This window comes from Oncorhynchus gorbuscha, linkage group LG10, assembly GCF_021184085.1.
Source record: "Oncorhynchus gorbuscha isolate QuinsamMale2020 ecotype Even-year linkage group LG10, OgorEven_v1.0, whole genome shotgun sequence".
NCBI classification, from domain to species: Eukaryota; Metazoa; Chordata; class Actinopteri; order Salmoniformes; family Salmonidae; genus Oncorhynchus; species Oncorhynchus gorbuscha.
In genome coordinates, this window is record NC_060182.1 from 97846713 (window position 1) to 97866723 (window position 20011).

The 20011-nt window shown below is 48.5% G+C and overlaps 2 protein-coding genes across 10 annotated transcripts in view; both read left to right on the forward strand.

The window, feature by feature from the left end:
- Window positions 1-20011, forward strand: part of LOC124046819 (dynactin subunit 1-like) — an 808447-nt gene that overhangs the window by 444482 nt on the left and 343954 nt on the right. The window lies entirely within an intron of this gene.
- The window catches only part of galnt16 (UDP-N-acetyl-alpha-D-galactosamine:polypeptide N-acetylgalactosaminyltransferase 16), a 113887-nt gene that overhangs the window by 29694 nt on the left and 64182 nt on the right, over window positions 1-20011 (forward strand). Inside the window, exons 7-8 of the mRNA XM_046367595.1 lie at window positions 6060-6147; window positions 6729-6813. Of these exons, the coding sequence (XP_046223551.1) occupies window positions 6060-6147; window positions 6729-6813 (173 nt within the window). The remainder of the gene's footprint in view (window positions 1-6059; window positions 6148-6728; window positions 6814-20011) is intronic.

Genomic DNA, 20011 nt, shown 5'->3' on the forward strand with positions numbered 1-20011 from the left:
ACTACAGGCCCTGGTTCAGTGGTCTAAGGCACTGCAACTCAGTGCTAGAGGCATCACTACAGGCCCTGGTTCAGTGGTCTAAGGCAATGCAACTCAGTGCTAGAGGCATCACTACAGGCCCTGGTTCAGTGGTCTAAGGCACTGCAACTCAGTGCTAGAGGCATCACTACATGCCCTGGTTCAGTGGTCTAAGGCAATGCAACTCAGTGCTAGAGGCATCACTACAGGCCCTGGTTCAGTGGTCTAAGGCAATGCAACTCAGTGCTAGAGGCATCACTACAGGCCCTGGTTCAGTGGTCTAAGGCAATGCAACTCAGTGCTAGAGGCATCACTACAGGCCCTGGTGCAGTGGTCTAAGGCAATGCAACTCAGTGCTAGAGGCATCACTACAGGCCCTGGTTCAGTGGTCTAAGGCAATGCAACTCAGTGCTAGAGGCATCACTACAGGCCCTGGTTCAGTGGTCTAAGGCAATGCAACTCAGTGCTAGAGGCATCACTACAGGCCCTGGTTCAGTGGTCTAAGGCAATGCAACTCAGTGCTAGAGGCATCACTACAGGCCCTGGTTCAGTGGTCTAAGGCAATGCAACTCAGTGCTAGAGGCATCACTACAGGCCCTGGTTCAGTGGTCTAAGGCAATGCAACTCAGTGCTAGAGGCATCACTACAGGCCCTGGTTCAGTGGTCTAAGGCAATGCAACTCAGTGCTAGAGGCATCACTACAGGCCCTGGTTCAGTGGTCTAAGGCACTGCAACTCAGTGCTAGAGGCATCACTACAGGCCCTGGTTCAGTGGTCTAAGGCAATGCAACTCAGTGCTAGAGGCATCACTACAGACCCTGGTTCAGTGGTCTAAGGCAATGCAACTCAGTGCTAGAGGCATCACTACAGGCCCTGGTGCAGTGGTCTAAGGCAATGCAACTCAGTGCTAGAGGCATCACTACAGGCCCTGGTTCAGTGGTCTAAGGCAATGCAACTCAGTGCTAGAGGCATCACTACAGGCCCTGGTTCAGTGGTCTAAGGCAATGCAACTCAGTGCTAGAGGCATCACTACAGGCCCTGGTTCAGTGGTCTAAGGCAATGCAACTCAGTGCTAGAGGCATCACTACAGGCCCTGGTTCAGTGGTCTAAGGCAATGCAACTCAGTGCTAGAGGCGTCACTACAGGCCCTGGTTCAGTGGTCTAAGGCAATGCAACTCAGTGCTAGAGGCATCACTACAGGCCCTGGTTCAGTGGTCTAAGGCAATGCAACTCAGTGCTAGAGGCGTCACTACAGGCCCTGGTTCAGTGGTCTAAGGCAATGCAACTCAGTGCTAGAGGCATCACTACAGGCCCTGGTTCAGTGGTCTAAGGCAATGCAACTCAGTGCTAGAGGCATCACTACAGGCCCTGGTTCAGTGGTCTAAGGCAATGCAACTCAGTGCTAGAGGCATCACTACAGGCCCTGGTTCAGTGGTCTAAGGCAATGCAACTCAGTGCTAGAGGCATCACTACAGGCCCTGGTTCAGTGGTCTAAGGCAATGCAACTCAGTGCTAGAGGCGTCACTACAGGCCCTGGTTCAGTGGTCTAAGGCAATGCAACTCAGTGCTAGAGGCATCACTACAGGCCCTGGTTCAGTGGTCTAAGGCAATGCAACTCAGTGCTAGAGGCATCACTACAGGCCCTGGTTCAGTGGTCTAAGGCAATGCAACTCAGTGCTAGAGGCATCACTACAGGCCCTGGTTCAGTGGTCTAAGGCAATGCAACTCAGTGCTAGAGGCATCACTACAGGCCCTGGTTCAGTGGTCTAAGGCACTGCAACTCAGTGCTAGAGGCATCACTACAGGCCCTGGTTCAGTGGTCTAAGGCAATGCAACTCAGTGCTAGAGGCATCACTACAGGCCCTGGTTCAGTGGTCTAAGGCAATGCAACTCAGTGCTAGAGGCATCACTACAGGCCCTGGTTCAGTGGTCTAAGGCAATGCAACTCAGTGCTAGAGGCATCACTACAGGCCCTGGTTCAGTGGTCTAAGGCAATGCAACTCAGTGCTAGAGGCATCACTACAGGCCCTGGTTCAGTGGTCTAAGGCAATGCAACTCAGTGCTAGAGGCATCACTACAGGCCCTGGTTCAGTGGTCTAAGGCAATGCAACTCAGTGCTAGAGGCATCACTACAGGCCCTGGTTCAGTGGTCTAAGGCAATGCAACTCAGTGCTAGAGGCATCACTACAGGCCCTGGTTCAGTGGTCTAAGGCAATGCAACTCAGTGCTAGAGGCATCACTACAGGCCCTGGTTCAGTGGTCTAAGGCAATGCAACTCAGTGCTAGAGGCATCACTACAGGCCCTGGTTCAGTGGTCTAAGGCAATGCAACTCAGTGCTAGAGGCATCACTACAGACACCCCTGGTTCAGTGGTCTAAGGCAATGCAACTCAGTGCTAGAGGCATCACTACAGGCCCTGGTTCAGTGGTCTAAGGCACTGCAACTCAGTGCTAGAGGCATCACTACAGGCCCTGGTTCAGTGGTCTAAGGCAATGCAACTCAGTGCTAGAGGCATCACTACAGGCCCTGGTTCAGTGGTCTAAGGCAATGCAACTCAGTGCTAGAGGCATCACTACAGACACCCCTGGTTCAGTGGTCTAAGGCAATGCAACTCAGTGCTTGAGGCATCACTACAGGCCCTGGTTCAGTGGTCTAAGGCAATGCAACTCAGTGCTAGAGGCATCACTACAGGCCCTGGTTCAGTGGTCTAAGGCAATGCAACTCAGTGCTAGAGGCATCACTACAGGCCCTGGTTCAGTGGTCTAAGGCAATGCAACTCAGTGCTAGAGGCATCACTACAGACACCCCTGGTTCAGTGGTCTAAGGCAATGCAACTCAGTGCTAGAGGCATCACTACAGGCCCTGGTTCAGTGGTCTAAGGCAATGCAACTCAGTGCTAGAGGCATCACTACAGGCCCTGGTTCAGTGGTCTAAGGCAATGCAACTCAGTGCTAGAGGAATCACTACAGGCCCTGGTTCAGTGGTCTAAGGCAATGCAACTCAGTGCTAGAGGCATCACTACAGACACCCCTGGTTCAGTGGTCTAAGGCAATGCAACTCAGTGCTAGAGGCATCACTACAGACACCCCTGGTTCAGTGGTCTAAGGCAATGCAACTCAGTGCTAGAGGCATCACTACAGGCCCTGGTTCAGTGGTCTAAGGCAATGCAACTCAGTGCTAGAGGCATCACTACAGGCCCTGGTTCAGTGGTCTAAGGCAATGCAACTCAGTGCTAGAGGCATCACTACAGGCCCTGGTTCAGTGGTCTAAGGCAATGCAACTCAGTGCTAGAGGCATCACTACAGACACCTCTGGTTCGTATTTAGGATGTATCACAACCGGCTGTGATTGGAAGTCCCATAGGGCGGCGCGCAATTGGCCCAGCGTCGTCTGGGATTGGCCGGTGTAGACCGTCATTGGAAATAAGAATTTGTTCTAAACTGACTTGTGTGTGGCTGCTTGGCCATGGAAACCCATTTCATGAAGCTCCCGAGAAACAGTTATTGTTTTGACGTTGCTTCCAAAGGCAGTTTGGTACTTGGTAGTGAGTATTGCAACCGAGGACAGATGATTTTTACACGCATCAGCGCTCGGCGGTCCCGTTCTGTGAGCTTGTGTGGCCTGCCACTTCGCAGCTGAGCCGTTGTTGCTCCTAAACATTTCCACTTCACAATAACAGCACTTACAGCCAGGGCAGCTCTAGCCGGGCAGCTCTAGCAGGGCAGCTCTAGCAGGGCAGCTCTAGCCGGGCAGCTCTAGCCGGGCAGCTCTAGCAGGGCAGCTCTAGCAGGGCAGCTCTAGCAGGGCAGCTCTAGCCGGGCAGACATTTGACGAACTGAACGGTTGGAAAGGTGGCACCCAATGACACTGAGCTCTTCTACTTCCATTGGTTGTCTATGGAGATTGCGTGCCTGTGTGCTCGATTTTATACACCTGTCAGCAATAGGTGTGGCTGAAATAGACGGATCCACTAATAATTTGAAGGGGTGTCCACATACTTTTGTATATGTAGTGTACTTAAGTCTGAATCTGCCATCGTTGAAAATAATTTGGGTGACGTCATAGTCGCAGGAAATAGGGGTGCTGCAGCACCACCTAAAAAAATCTGAATATTTATTTTTTTATTCATAAAAAACAATAACAAAATAAATAAAAATATAAATAAATAAATTATTATTTTAAAAAATATTCACAAAAGTAGCTGGCCCTTTACTAGTCCGATAAAGCCTCCTGTAGCGTGAAAACATTTAACATATATATATATTTTTTTAATTAAATTTGACCTTTATTTAACTAGGCAAGTCAGTTTAAGAACAACTTCTTATTTTCAATGACGGCCTAGGAACTGTGGGTTAACTGCCTGTTCAGGGGCAGAACGACAGATTTGTACCTTGTCAGCTCAGGGGATTTGAACTTGCAACCTTCCGGTTACTAGTCCAACGCTCTAACCACTAGAGCGTGCCACCTCTACACTCTAACCACTAGACTACCCTGCCACCTCTACACTCTAACCACTAGGCTACCTGCCACCTCTACACTCTAACCACTAGGCTACCTGCCTCCTCTACACTCTAACCACTAGTCTACCTGCCACCTCTACACTCTAACCACTAGGCTACCTGCCTCCTCTACACTCTAACCACTAGACTACCTGCCTCCTCTACACTCTAACCACTAGGCTACCTGCTGCCTCTACACTCTAACCACTAGGCTACCTGCCTCCTCTACACTCTAACCACTAGTCTACCTGCCACCTCTACACTCTAACCACTAGGCTACCTACCTCCTCTACACTCTAACCACTAGGCTACCCTGCCTCCCCTACACTCTAACCACTAGGCTACCTGCCACCTCTACACTCTAACCACTAGGCTACCTACCTCCTCCACACTCTAACCACTAGGCTACCCTGCCGCCCCTACACTCTAACCACTAGTCTACCTGCCTCCTCTACACTCTAACCACTAGGCTACCTGCCTCCACTACACTCTAACCACTAGGCTACCTACCTCCTCTACACTCTAACCACTAGGCTACCTACCTCCTATACACTCTAACCACTAGGCTACCTACCTCCTCTACACTCTAACCACTAGACTACCCTACCTCCTCTACGCTCTAACCACTAGACTACCCTGCTGATGTCATCAGTGTCACTGAATGTAATTGTGAATTTGTAAGTGCTCTGGATAAGAGCGTCTGCTAAATGACTGGCTCGTGTTAATGTCTGGAACGGAGTCAACGGAATGGCAACACATCTCCAGCACCATGGTGGTTCCCATGTGTGTGGTACCGTTCCACCTACTCCGCTCCAGTCATTACCACGAGCCCGTTGCTTGGTGGTACCTTCATTGGGGAGGACTGGCTCGTGTTAATGTCTGGAACGGAGTCAACGGAATGGCAACACATCTCCAGCACCATGGTGGTTCCCATGTGTGTGGTACCGTTCCACCTACTCCGCTCCAGTCATTACCACGAGCCCGTTGCTTGGTGGAACCTTCATTGGGGAGGACGGGCTCGTGTTAATGTCTGGAACGGAGGAGGTGGAACGGTACCACACACATGGTTTCCATGGTTCCCTTGTGTTTGATGCCATTCCGTTGTTCCAGACATTATTATGAGCATGTTCTTCCCTAATTAAATTGCCACCCAACCTCCTGTGGAAGAAACACTGTGTTTTCACGTCATTATTGTTGATGCTGGAGATGGTGTGTGTGTGTGTGTGTGTGTGTGTGTGTGTGTGTGTGTGTGTGTGTGTGTGTGTGTGTGTGTGTGTGTGTGTGTGTGTGTGTGTGTGTGTGTGTGTGTGTGTGTACCTGTCATAGCTGGTGTGTTTACCTGTCATAACTGGTGTGTGTGTGTGTGTGTGTGTGTGTGTGTGTGTGTGTGTGTGTGTGTGTGTGTGTGTGTGTGTGTGTGTGTGTGTGTGTGTGTGTGTGTGTGTGTGTGTGTGTGTGTGTGTGTGTGTGTGTGTGTGTGTGTGTGTGTGTGTGTGCGTGCGTGCGTGTGTGTGTGACCCGTGCCTGTCTCTCCTCTCCCCAGGACCGTACCCGGGTGGTCAGCCCCATCATCGATGTCATTAGCCTGGATAACTTTGCCTACTTGGCAGCTTCAGCTGACTTGAGGGGAGGTCAGTAGGATGACTGTATGAGAACACACACACACACACTTGTTAGTTTTACTATCCTTGTAGGGACCAAACAATTGATTCCCATTCAACATCCTATATACCCCTAAACCTAACCCCATACCCTTAAACCTAACCCCATACCCCTAAACCTAACCCCATACCCTTAAACCTAACCCCATACCCTTAAACCTAACCCCATACCCCTAAACCTAACCCCATACCCCAAAACCTAACCCCATACCCCTAATTCTAACCCCATACCCCTAATTCTAACCCCATACCCCTAATCCTAACCCCATACCCCTAAGCCTAACCCCATACCCTTAAACCTAACCCCATACCCTTAAACCTAACCCCTAACCCCATACCCCTAAACCTAACCCCATACCCCTAAACCTAACCCCATACCCCTAAACCTAACCCCTAAACCTAACCCCATACCCCTAAACCTAACCCCATACCCCTAACCCTAACCCCATACCCTTAACCCAAATTCTAACCCTAATTGTAACCCTAAACTGAAGCCTAAACTGTCCATTTTCCTTGTGGGAATGCTCCCCCCCCCCCTCTCTGCCTCTCAGGGTTTGACTGGAGTCTACACTTTAAATGGGAGCAGATTCCCATCGAACAGAAGATGTCCAGGAATGACCCCACACTGCCTATCAGGTAGATAGTTATGTTGATGTGGTCTCCACCCTGCCTATCAGGTAGGTAGTTATGTTGATGTGGTCTCCACCCTGCCTATCAGGTAGATAGTTATGTTGATGTGGTCTCCACCCTGCCTATCAGGTAGATAGTTATGTTGATGTGGTCTCCACCCTGCCTATCAGGTAGGTAGTTATGTTGATGTGGTCTCCACCCTGCCTATCAGGTAGATAGTTATGTTGATGTGGTCTCCACACTGCCTATCAGGTAGGTAGTTATGTTGATGTGGTCTCCACCCTGCCTATCAGGTAGTTATGTTGATGTGGTCTCCACACTGCCTATCAGGTAGGTAGTTATGTTGATGTGGTCTCCACCCTGCCTATCAGGTAGATAGTTATGTTGATGTGGTCTCCACCCTGCCTATCAGGTAGGTAGTTATGTTGATGTGGTCTCCACCCTGCCTATCAGGTAGATAGTTATGTTGATGTGGTCTCCACCCTGCCTATCAGGTAGTTATGTTGATGTGGTCTCCACCCTGCCTATCAGGTAGGTAGTTATGTTGATGTGGTCTCCACCCTGCCTATCAGGTAGATAGTTATGTTGATGTGGTCTCCACACTGCCTATCAGGTAGATAGTTATGTTGATGTGGTCTCCACCCTGCCTATCAGGTAGATAGTTATGTTGATGTGGTCTCCACCCTGCCTATCAGGTAGGTAGTTATGTTGATGTGGTCTCCACCCTGCCTATCAGGTAGATAGTTATGTTGATGTGGTCTCCACCCTGCCTATCAGGTAGTTATGTTGATGTGGTCTCCACCCTGCCTATCAGGTAGTTATGTTGATGTGGTCTCCACCCTGCCTATCAGGTAGGTAGTTATGTTGATGTGGTCTCCACCCTGCCTATCAGGTAGGTAGTTATGTTGATGTGGTCTCCACCCTGCCTATCAGGTAGTTATGTTGATGTGGTCTCCACCCTGCCTATCAGGTAGATAGTTATGTTGATGTGGTCTCCACCCTGCCTATCAGGTAGTTATGTTGATGTGGTCTCCACCCTGCCTATCAGGTAGGTAGTTATGTTGATGTGGTCTCCACCCTGCCTATCAGGTAGTTATGTTGATGTGGTCTCCACCCTGCCTATCAGGTAGGTAGTTATGTTGATGTGGTCTCCACCCTGCCTATCAGGTAGATAGTTATGTTGATGTGGTCTCCACCCTGCCTATCAGGTAGTTATGTTGATGTGGTCTCCACCCTGCCTATCAGGTAGATAGTTATGTTGATGTGGTCTCCACCTTGCCTATCAGGTAGATAGTTATGTTGATGTGGTCTCCACCCTGCCTATCAGATAGTTATGTTGATGTGGTCTCCACCCTGCCTATCAGGTAGATAGTTATGTTGATGTGGTCTCCACCCTGCCTATCAGGTAGGTAGTTATGTTGATGTGGTCTCCACCCTGCCTATCAGGTAGATAGTTATGTTGATGTGGTCTCCACCCTGCCTATCAGGTAGGTAGTTATGTTGATGTGGTCTCCACCCTGCCTATCAGGTAGATAGTTATGTTGATGTGGTCTCCACCCTGCCTATCAGGTAGATAGTTATGTTGATGTGGTCTCCACCCTGCCTATCAGGTAGTTATGTTGATGTGGTCTCCACCCTGCCTATCAGGTAGATAGTTATGTTGATGTGGTCTCCACCCTGCCTATCAGGTAGTTATGTTGATGTGGTCTCCACCCTGCCTATCAGGTAGGTAGTTATGTTGATGTGGTCTCCACCCTGCCTATCAGGTAGATAGTTATGTTGATGTGGTCTCCACCCTGCCTATCAGGTAGTTATGTTGATGTGGTCTCCACCCTGCCTATCAGGTAGTTATGTTGATGTGGTCTCCACCCTGCCTATCAGGTAGATAGTTATGTTGATGTGGTCTCCACACTGCCTATCAGGTAGGTAGTTATGTTGATGTGGTCTCCACCCTGCCTATCAGGTAGTTATGTTGATGTGGTCTCCACCCTGCCTATCAGGTAGGTAGTTATGTTGATGTGGTCTCCACCCTGCCTATCAGGTAGTTATGTTGATGTGGTCTCCACCCTGCCTATCAGGTAGGTAGTTATGTTGATGTGGTCTCCACCCTGCCTATCAGGTAGTTATGTTGATTTGGTCTCCACCCTGCCTATCAGGTAGATAGTTATGTTGATGTGGTCTCCACCCTGCCTATCAGGTAGGTAGTTATGTTGATGTGGTCTCCACCCTGCCTATCAGGTAGTTATGTTGATGTGGTCTCCACCCTGCCTATCAGGTAGGTAGTTATGTTGATGTGGTCTCCACCCTGCCTATCAGGTAGATAGTTATGTTGATGTGGTCTCCACCCTGCCTATCAGGTAGGTAGTTATGTTGATGTGGTCTCCACCCTGCCTATCAGGTAGATAGTTATGTTGATGTGGTCTCCACCCTGCCTATCAGGTAGTTATGTTGATGTGGTCTCCACCCTGCCTATCAGGTAGATAGTTATGTTGATGTGGTCTCCACCCTGCCTATCAGGTAGATAGTTATGTTGATGTGGTCTCCACCCTGCCTATCAGGTAGTTATGTTGATGTGGTCTCCACCCTGCCTATCAGGTAGTTATGTTGATGTGGTCTCCACCCTGCCTATCAGGTAGTTATGTTGATGTGGTCTCCACCCTGCCTATCAGGTAGTTATGTTGATGTGGTCTCCACCCTGCCTATCAGGTAGATAGTTATGTTGATGTGGTCTCCACCCTGCCTATCAGGTAGATAGTTATGTTGATGTGGTCTCCACCCTGCCTATCAGGTAGGTAGTTATGTTGATGTGGTCTCCACCCTGCCTATCAGGTAGATAGTTATGTTGATGTGGTCTCCACCCTGCCTATCAGGTAGATAGTTATGTTGATGTGGTCTCCACCCTGCCTATCAGGTAGTTATGTTGATGTGGTCTCCACCCTGCCTATCAGGTAGGTAGTTATGTTGATGTGGTCTCCACCCTGCCTATCAGGTAGGTAGTTATGTTGATGTGGTCTCCACCCTGCCTATCAGGTAGATAGTTATGTTGATGTGGTCTCCACCCTGCCTATCAGGTAGATAGTTATGTTGATGTGGTCTCCACCCTGCCTATCAGGTAGGTAGTTATGTTGATGTGGTCTCCACCCTGCCTATCAGGTAGTTATGTTGATGTGGTCTCCACCCTGCCTATCAGGTAGATAGTTATGTTGATGTGGTCTCCACCTTGCCTATCAGGTAGATAGTTATGTTGATGTGGTCTCCACCTTGCCTATCAGGTAGATAGTTATGTTGATGTGGTCTCCACCCTGCCTATCAGATAGTTATGTTGATGTGGTCTCCACCCTGCCTATCAGGTAGATAGTTATGTTGATGTGGTCTCCACCCTGCCTATCAGGTAGGTAGTTATGTTGATGTGGTCTCCACCCTGCCTATCAGGTAGTTATGTTGATGTGGTCTCCACCCTGCCTATCAGGTAGATAGTTATGTTGATGTGGTCTCCACACTGCCTATCAGGTAGGTAGTTATGTTGATGTGGTCTCCACCCTGCCTATCAGGTAGTTATGTTGATGTGGTCTCCACCCTGCCTATCAGGTAGATAGTTATGTTGATGTGGTCTCCACCTTGCCTATCAGGTAGATAGTTATGTTGATGTGGTCTCCACCTTGCCTATCAGGTAGATAGTTATGTTGATGTGGTCTCCACCCTGCCTATCAGATAGTTATGTTGATGTGGTCTCCACCCTGCCTATCAGGTAGATAGTTATGTTGATGTGGTCTCCACCCTGCCTATCAGGTAGGTAGTTATGTTGATGTGGTCTCCACCCTGCCTATCAGGTAGATAGTTATGTTGATGTGGTCTCCACCCTGCCTATCAGGTAGGTAGTTATGTTGATGTGGTCTCCACCCTGCCTATCAGGTAGATAGTTATGTTGATGTGGTCTCCACCCTGCCTATCAGGTAGATAGTTATGTTGATGTGGTCTCCACCCTGCCTATCAGGTAGTTATGTTGATGTGGTCTCCACCCTGCCTATCAGGTAGATAGTTATGTTGATGTGGTCTCCACCCTGCCTATCAGGTAGTTATGTTGATGTGGTCTCCACCCTGCCTATCAGGTAGGTAGTTATGTTGATGTGGTCTCCACCCTGCCTATCAGGTAGATAGTTATGTTGATGTGGTCTCCACCCTGCCTATCAGGTAGTTATGTTGATGTGGTCTCCACCCTGCCTATCAGGTAGTTATGTTGATGTGGTCTCCACCCTGCCTATCAGGTAGATAGTTATGTTGATGTGGTCTCCACACTGCCTATCAGGTAGGTAGTTATGTTGATGTGGTCTCCACCCTGCCTATCAGGTAGTTATGTTGATGTGGTCTCCACCCTGCCTATCAGGTAGGTAGTTATGTTGATGTGGTCTCCACCCTGCCTATCAGGTAGTTATGTTGATGTGGTCTCCACCCTGCCTATCAGGTAGGTAGTTATGTTGATGTGGTCTCCACCCTGCCTATCAGGTAGTTATGTTGATTTGGTCTCCACCCTGCCTATCAGGTAGATAGTTATGTTGATGTGGTCTCCACCCTGCCTATCAGGTAGGTAGTTATGTTGATGTGGTCTCCACCCTGCCTATCAGGTAGTTATGTTGATGTGGTCTCCACCCTGCCTATCAGGTAGGTAGTTATGTTGATGTGGTCTCCACCCTGCCTATCAGGTAGATAGTTATGTTGATGTGGTCTCCACCCTGCCTATCAGGTAGGTAGTTATGTTGATGTGGTCTCCACCCTGCCTATCAGGTAGATAGTATCAGGTAGATAGTTATGTTGATGTGGTCTCCACCCTGCCTATCAGGTAGTTATGTTGATGTGGTCTCCACCCTGCCTATCAGGTAGATAGTTATGTTGATGTGGTCTCCACCCTGCCTATCAGGTAGATAGTTATGTTGATGTGGTCTCCACCCTGCCTATCAGGTAGTTATGTTGATGTGGTCTCCACCCTGCCTATCAGGTAGTTATGTTGATGTGGTCTCCACCCTGCCTATCAGGTAGTTATGTTGATGTGGTCTCCACCCTGCCTATCAGGTAGTTATGTTGATGTGGTCTCCACCCTGCCTATCAGGTAGATAGTTATGTTGATGTGGTCTCCACCCTGCCTATCAGGTAGATAGTTATGTTGATGTGGTCTCCACCCTGCCTATCAGGTAGGTAGTTATGTTGATGTGGTCTCCACCCTGCCTATCAGGTAGATAGTTATGTTGATGTGGTCTCCACCCTGCCTATCAGGTAGATAGTTATGTTGATGTGGTCTCCACCCTGCCTATCAGGTAGTTATGTTGATGTGGTCTCCACCCTGCCTATCAGGTAGGTAGTTATGTTGATGTGGTCTCCACCCTGCCTATCAGGTAGGTAGTTATGTTGATGTGGTCTCCACCCTGCCTATCAGGTAGATAGTTATGTTGATGTGGTCTCCACCCTGCCTATCAGGTAGATAGTTATGTTGATGTGGTCTCCACCCTGCCTATCAGGTAGATAGTTATGTTGATGTGGTCTCCACCCTGCCTATCAGGTAGTTATGTTGATGTGGTCTCCACCCTGCCTATCAGGTAGATAGTTATGTTGATGTGGTCTCCACACTGCCTATCAGGTAGGTAGTTATGTTGATGTGGTCTCCACCCTGCCTATCAGGTAGTTATGTTGATGTGGTCTCCACCCTGCCTATCAGGTAGGTAGTTATGTTGATGTGGTCTCCACCCTGCCTATCAGGTAGGTAGTTATGTTGATGTGGTCTCCACCCTGCCTATCAGGTAGTTATGTTGATGTGGTCTCCACCCTGCCTATCAGATAGTTATGTTGATGTGGTCTCCACCCTGCCTATCAGGTAGATAGTTATGTTGATGTGGTCTCCACCCTGCCTATCAGGTAGGTAGTTATGTTGATGTGGTCTCCACCCTGCCTATCAGGTAGATAGTTATGTTGATGTGGTCTCCACCCTGCCTATCAGGTAGGTAGTTATGTTGATGTGGTCTCCACCCTGCCTATCAGGTAGATAGTTATGTTGATGTGGTCTCCACCCTGCCTATCAGGTAGATAGTTATGTTGATGTGGTCTCCACCCTGCCTATCAGGTAGTTATGTTGATGTGGTCTCCACCCTGCCTATCAGGTAGATAGTTATGTTGATGTGGTCTCCACCCTGCCTATCAGGTAGTTATGTTGATGTGGTCTCCACCCTGCCTATCAGGTAGGTAGTTATGTTGATGTGGTCTCCACCCTGCCTATCAGGTAGATATGTTGATGTGGTCTCCACCCTGCCTATCAGGTAGGTAGTTATGTTGATGTGGTCTCCACCCTGCCTATCAGGTAGTTATGTTGATGTGGTCTCCACTCTGCCTATCAGGTAGGTAGTTATGTTGATGTGGTCTCCACCCTGCCTATCAGGTAGATAGTTATGTTGATGTGGTCTCCACCCTGCCTATCAGGTAGATAGTTATGTTGATGTGGTCTCCACCCTGCCTATCAGGTAGTTATGTTGATGTGGTCTCCACCCTGCCTATCAGGTAGGTAGTTATGTTGATGTGGTCTCCACCCTGCCTATCAGGTAGGTAGTTATGTTGATGTGGTCTCCACCCTGCCTATCAGGTAGATAGTTATGTTGATGTGGTCTCCACCCTGCCTATCAGGTAGATAGTTATGTTGATGTGGTCTCCACCCTGCCTATCAGGTAGATAGTTATGTTGATGTGGTCTCCACCCTGCCTATCAGGTAGTTATGTTGATGTGGTCTCCACCCTGCCTATCAGGTAGATAGTTATGTTGATGTGGTCTCCACACTGCCTATCAGGTAGGTAGTTATGTTGATGTGGTCTCCACCCTGCCTATCAGGTAGTTATGTTGATGTGGTCTCCACCCTGCCTATCAGGTAGGTAGTTATGTTGATGTGGTCTCCACCCTGCCTATCAGGTAGTTATGTTGATGTGGTCTCCACCCTGCCTATCAGGTAGGTAGTTATGTTGATGTGGTCTCCACCCTGCCTATCAGGTAGTTATGTTGATGTGGTCTCCACCCTGCCTATCAGGTAGATAGTTATGTTGATGTGGTCTCCACCCTGCCTATCAGGTAGGTAGTTATGTTGATGTGGTCTCCACCCTGCCTATCAGGTAGTTATGTTGATGTGGTCTCCACCCTGCCTATCAGGTAGGTAGTTATGTTGATGTGGTCTCCACCCTGCCTATCAGGTAGTTATGTTGATGTGGTCTCCACCCTGCCTATCAGGTAGATAGTTATGTTGATGTGGTCTCCACCCTGCCTATCAGGTAGGTAGTTATGTTGATGTGGTCTCCACCCTGCCTATCAGGTAGATAGTTATGTTGATGTGGTCTCCACCCTGCCTATCAGGTAGATAGTTATGTTGATGTGGTCTCCACCCTGCCTATCAGGTAGGTAGTTATGTTGATGTGGTCTCCACCCTGCCTATCAGGTAGATAGTTATGTTGATGTGGTCTCCACCCTGCCTATCAGGTAGATAGTTATGTTGATGTGGTCTCCACCCTGCCTATCAGGTAGATAGTTATGTTGATGTGGTCTCCACCCTGCCTATCAGGTAGTTATGTTGATGTGGTCTCCACCCTGCCTATCAGGTAGATAGTTATGTTGATGTGGTCTCCACACTGCCTATCAGGTAGGTAGTTATGTTGATGTGGTCTCCACCCTGCCTATCAGGTAGTTTATGTTGATGTGGTCTCCACCCTGCCTATCAGGTAGGTAGTTATGTTGATGTGGTCTCCACCCTGCCTATCAGGTAGTTATGTTGATGTGGTCTCCGCCCTGCCTATCAGGTAGGTAGTTATGTTGATGTGGTCCCTGCCTATCAGGTAGGTAGTTATGTTGATGTGGTCTCCACCCTGCCTATCAGGTAGTTATGTTGATGTGGTCTCCACCCTGCCTATCAGGTAGGTAGTTATGTTGATGTGGTCTCCACCCTGCCTATCAGGTAGGTAGTTATGTTGATGTGGTCTCCACCCTGCCTATCAGGTAGGTAGTTATGTTGATGTGGTTCCACCCTGCCTATCAGGTAGTTTATGTTGATGTGGTCTCCACCCTGCCTATCAGGTAGATAGTTATGTTGATGTGGTCTCCACCCTGCCTATCAGGTAGGTAGTTATGTTGATGTGGTCTCCACCCTGCCTATCAGGTAGATAGTTATGTTGATGTGGTCTCCACCCTGCCTATCAGGTAGTTATGTTGATGTGGTCTCCACCCTGCCTATCAGGTAGATAGTTATGTTGATGTGGTCTCCACCCTGCCTATCAGGTAGATAGTTATGTTGATGTGGTCTCCACCCTGCCTATCAGGTAGTTATGTTGATGTGGTCTCCACCCTGCCTATCAGGTAGTTATGTTGATGTGGTCTCCACCCTGCCTATCAGGTAGTTATGTTGATGTGGTCTCCACCCTGCCTATCAGGTAGTTATGTTGATGTGGTCTCCACCCTGCCTATCAGGTAGATAGTTATGTTGATGTGGTCTCCACCCTGCCTATCAGGTAGATAGTTATGTTGATGTGGTCTCCACCCTGCCTATCAGGTAGGTAGTTATGTTGATGTGGTCTCCACCCTGCCTATCAGGTAGATAGTTATGTTGATGTGGTCTCCACCCTGCCTATCAGGTAGTTATGTTGATGTGGTCTCCACCCTGCCTATCAGGTGCCTATCAGGTAGTTATGTTGATGTGGTCTCCACCCTGCCTATCAGGTAGTTATGTTGATGGTAGTTATGTTGATGTGGTCTCCACCCTGCCTATCAGGTAGTTATGTTGATGTGGTCTCCACCCTGCCTATCAGGTAGATAGTTATGTTGATGTGGTCTCCACCCTGCCTATCAGGTAGATAGTTATGTTGATGTGGTCTCCACCCTGCCTATCAGGTAGGTAGTTATGTTGATGTGGTCTCCACCCTGCCTATCAGGTAGGTAGTTATGTTGATGTGGTCTCCACCCTGCCTATCAGGTAGATAGTTATGTTGATGTGGTCTCCACCCTGCCTATCAGGTAGGTAGTTATGTTGATGTGGTCTCCACCCTGCCTATCAGGTAGTTATGTTGATGTGGTCTCCACCCTGCCTATCAGGTAGATAGTTATGTTGATGTGGTCTCCACCCTGCCTATCAGGTAGATAGTTATGTTGATGTGGTCTCCACCCTGCCTATCAGGTAGATAGTTATGTTGATGTGGTCTCCACCCTGCCTATCAGGTAGATAGTTATGTTGATGTGGTCTCCACCCTGCCTATCAGGTAGTTATGTTGATGTGGTCTCCACCCTGCCTATCAGGTAGATAGTTATGTTGATGTGGTCTCCACCCTGCCTATCAGGTAGTTATGTTGATGTGGTCTCCACCCTGCCTATCAGGTAGGTAGTTATGTTGATGTGGTCTCCACCCTGCCTATCAGGTAGATAGTTATGTTGATGTGGTCTCCACCCTGCCTATCAGGTAGTTATGTTGATGTGGTCTCCACCCTGCCTATCAGGTAGGTAGTTATGTTGATGTGGTCTCCACCCTGCCTATCAGGTAGGTAGTTATGTTGATGTGGTCTCCACCCTGCCTATCAGGTAGATAGTTATGTTGATGTGGTCTCCACCCTGCCTATCAGGTAGATAGTTATGTTGATGTGGTCTCCACCCTGCCTATCAGGTAGATAGTTATGTTGATGTGGTCTCCACCCTGCCTATCAGGTAGTTATGTTGATGTGGTCTCCACCCTGCCTATCAGGTAGATAGTTATGTTGATGTGGTCTCCACACTGCCTATCAGGTAGGTAGTTATGTTGATGTGGTCTCCACCCTGCCTATCAGGTAGTTATGTTGATGTGGTCTCCTATCACCCTGCCTATCAGGTAGTAGGTAGTTATAGTTATGTTGATGTGGTCTCCACCCTGCCTATCAGGTAGTTATGTTGATGTGGTCTCCACCCTGCCTATCAGGTAGGTAGTTATGTTGATGTGGTCTCCACCCTGCCTATCAGGTAGTTATGTTGATGTGGTCTCCACCCTGCCTATCAGGTAGATAGTTATGTTGATGTGGTCTCCACCCTGCCTATCAGGTAGGTAGTTATGTTGATGTGGTCTCCACCCTGCCTATCAGGTAGATAGTTATGTTGATGTGGTCTCTCCACCCTGCCTATCAGGTAGGTAGTTATGTTGATGTGGTCTCCACCCTGCCTATCAGGTAGTTTATGTTGATGTGGTCTCCACCCTGCCTATCAGGTAGATAGTTATGTTGATGTGGTCTCCACCCTGCCTATCAGGTAGGTAGTTATGTTGATGTGGTCTCCACCCTGCCTATCAGGTAGATAGTTATGTTGATGTGGTCTCCACCCTGCCTATCAGGTAGGTAGTTATGTTGATGTGGTCTCCACCCTGCCTATCAGGTAGGTAGTTATGTTGATGTGGTCTCCACCCTGCCTATCAGGTAGATAGTTATGTTGATGTGGTCTCCACCCTGCCTATCAGGTAGATAGTTATGTTGATGTGGTCTCCACCCTGCCTATCAGGTAGATAGTTATGTTGATGTGGTCTCCACCCTGCCTATCAGGTAGTTATGTTGATGTGGTCTCCACCCTGCCTATCAGGTAGATAGTTATGTTGATGTGGTCTCCACACTGCCTATCAGGTAGGTAGTTATGTTGATGTGGTCTCCACCCACCCTGCCTATCAGGTAGTTATGTTGATGTGGTCTCCACCCTGCCTATCAGGTAGGTAGTTATGTTGATGTGGTCTCCACCCTGCCTATCAGGTAGTTATGTTGATGTGGTCTCCACCCTGCCTATCAGGTAGGTAGTTATGTTGATGTGGTCTCCACCCTGCCTATCAGGTAGTTATGTTGATGTGGTCTCCACCCTGCCTATCAGGTAGATAGTTATGTTGATGTGGTCTCCACCCTGCCTATCAGGTAGGTAGTTATGTTGATGTGGTCTCCACCCTGCCTATCCTCCACCCTGCCTATCAGGTAGTTTATGTTGATGTGGTCTCCACCCTGCCTATCAGGTAGGATGTGGTCTCCAGTTCAGGTAGTTGTTGATGTGGTCTCCACCCTGCCTATCAGGTAGATAGTTATGTTGATGTGGTCTCCACCCTGCCTATCAGGTAGGTAGTTATGTTGATGTGGTCTCCACCCTGTATCAGGTAGATAGTTATGTTGATGTGGTCTCCACCCTGCCTATCAGGTAGATAGTTATGTTGATGTGGTCTCCACCCTGCCTATCAGGTAGATAGTTATGTTGATGTGGTCTCCACCCTGCCTATCAGGTAGATAGTTATGTTGATGTGGTCTCCACCCTGCCTATCAGGTAGAGTTATGTTGATGTGGTCTCCACCCTGCCTATCAGGTAGTTATGTTGATGTGGTCTCCACCCTGCCTATCAGGTAGTTATGTTGATGTGGTCTCCACCCTGCCTATCAGGTAGACTCCACCCTGCCTATCAGGTAGATAGTTATGTTGATGTGGTCTCCACCCTGCCTATCAGGTGGTAGTTATGTTGATGTGGTCTCCACCCTGCCTATCAGGTAGGTTATGTTGATGTGGTCTCCACCCTGCCTATCAAGGTAGTTATGTTGATGTGGTCTCCACCCTGCCTATCAGGTAGATAGTTATGTTGATGTGGTCTCCACCCTGCCTATCAGGTAGATAGTTATGTTGATGTGGTCTCCACCCTGCCTATCAGGTAGATAGTTATGTTGATGTGGTCTCCACCCTGCCTATCAGGTAGTTATGTTGATGTGGTCTCCACCCTGCCTATCAGGTAGTTATGTTGATGTGGTCTCCACCCTGCCTATCAGGTAGTTATGTTGATGTGGTCTCCACCCTGCCTATCAGGTAGTTATGTTGATGTGGTCTCCACCCTGCCTATCAGGTAGTAGTTATGTTGATGTGGTCTCCACCCTGCCTATCAGGTAGGTAGTTATGTTGATGTGGTCTCCACCCTGCCTATCAGGTAGTTTATGTTGATGTGGTCTCCACCCTGCCTATCAGGTAGTTATGTTGATGTGGTCTCCACCCTGCCTATCAGGTAGGTAGTTATGTTGATGTGGTCTCCACCCTGCCTATCAGGTAGATTATGTTGATGTGGTCTCCACCCTGTTGATGTGATGTCTCCACCCCTATCAGGTAGTTGATGTGGTCTCCACCCTGCCTATCAGGTAGATGTTGATGTGTCTCCACCCTGCCTATCAGGTAGATAGTTATGTTGATGTGGTCTCCACCCTGCCTATCAGGTAGATAGTTATGTTGATGTGGTCTCCACCCTGCCTATCAGGTAGTTATGTTGATGTGGTCTCCACCCTGCCTATCAGGTAGATAGTTATGTTGATGTGGTCTCCACCCTGCCTATCAGGTAGATAGTTATGTTGATGTGGTCTCCACCCTGCCTATCAGGTAGTTTATGTTGATGTGGTCTCCACCCTGCCTATCAGGTAGTTTATGTTGATGTGGTCTCCTATCAGGTAGATAGTTATGTTGATGTGGTCTCCACCCTGCCTATCAGGTAGTTTATGTTGATGTGGTCTCCACCCTGCCTATCAGGTAGATAGTTATGTTGATGTGGTCTCCACCCTGCCTATCAGGTAGATAGTTATGTTGATGTGGTCTCCACCCTGCCTATCAGGTAGAGTTATGTTGATGTTGATGTGTTATGTTGATGTGGTCTCCACCCTGCCTATCAGGTAGATAGTTATGTTGATGTGGTCTCCACCCTGCCTATCAGGTAGATAGTTATGTTGATGTGGTCTCCACCCTGCCTATCAGGTAGTTATGTTGATGTGGTCTCCACCTCTGCCTATCAGGTAGTTGATGTTATGTTGATGTGGTCTCCACCCTGCCTATCAGGTAGTTTATGTTGATGTGGTCTCCACCCTGCCTATCAGGTAGTTTATGTTGATGTGGTCTCCACCCTGCCTATCAGGTAGATAGTTATGTTGATGTGGTCTCCACCCTGCCTATCAGGTAGATAGTTATGTTGATGTGGTCTCCACCCTGCCTATCAGGTAGGTAGTTATGTTGATGTGGTCTCCACCCTGCCTATCAGGTAGGTAGTTATGTTGATGTGGTCTCCACCCTGCCTATCAGGTAGATAGTTATGTTGATGTGGTCTCCACCCTGCCTATCAGGTAGATAGTTATGTTGATGTGGTCTCCACCCTGCCTATCAGGTAGTTTATGTTGATGTGGTCTCCACCCTGC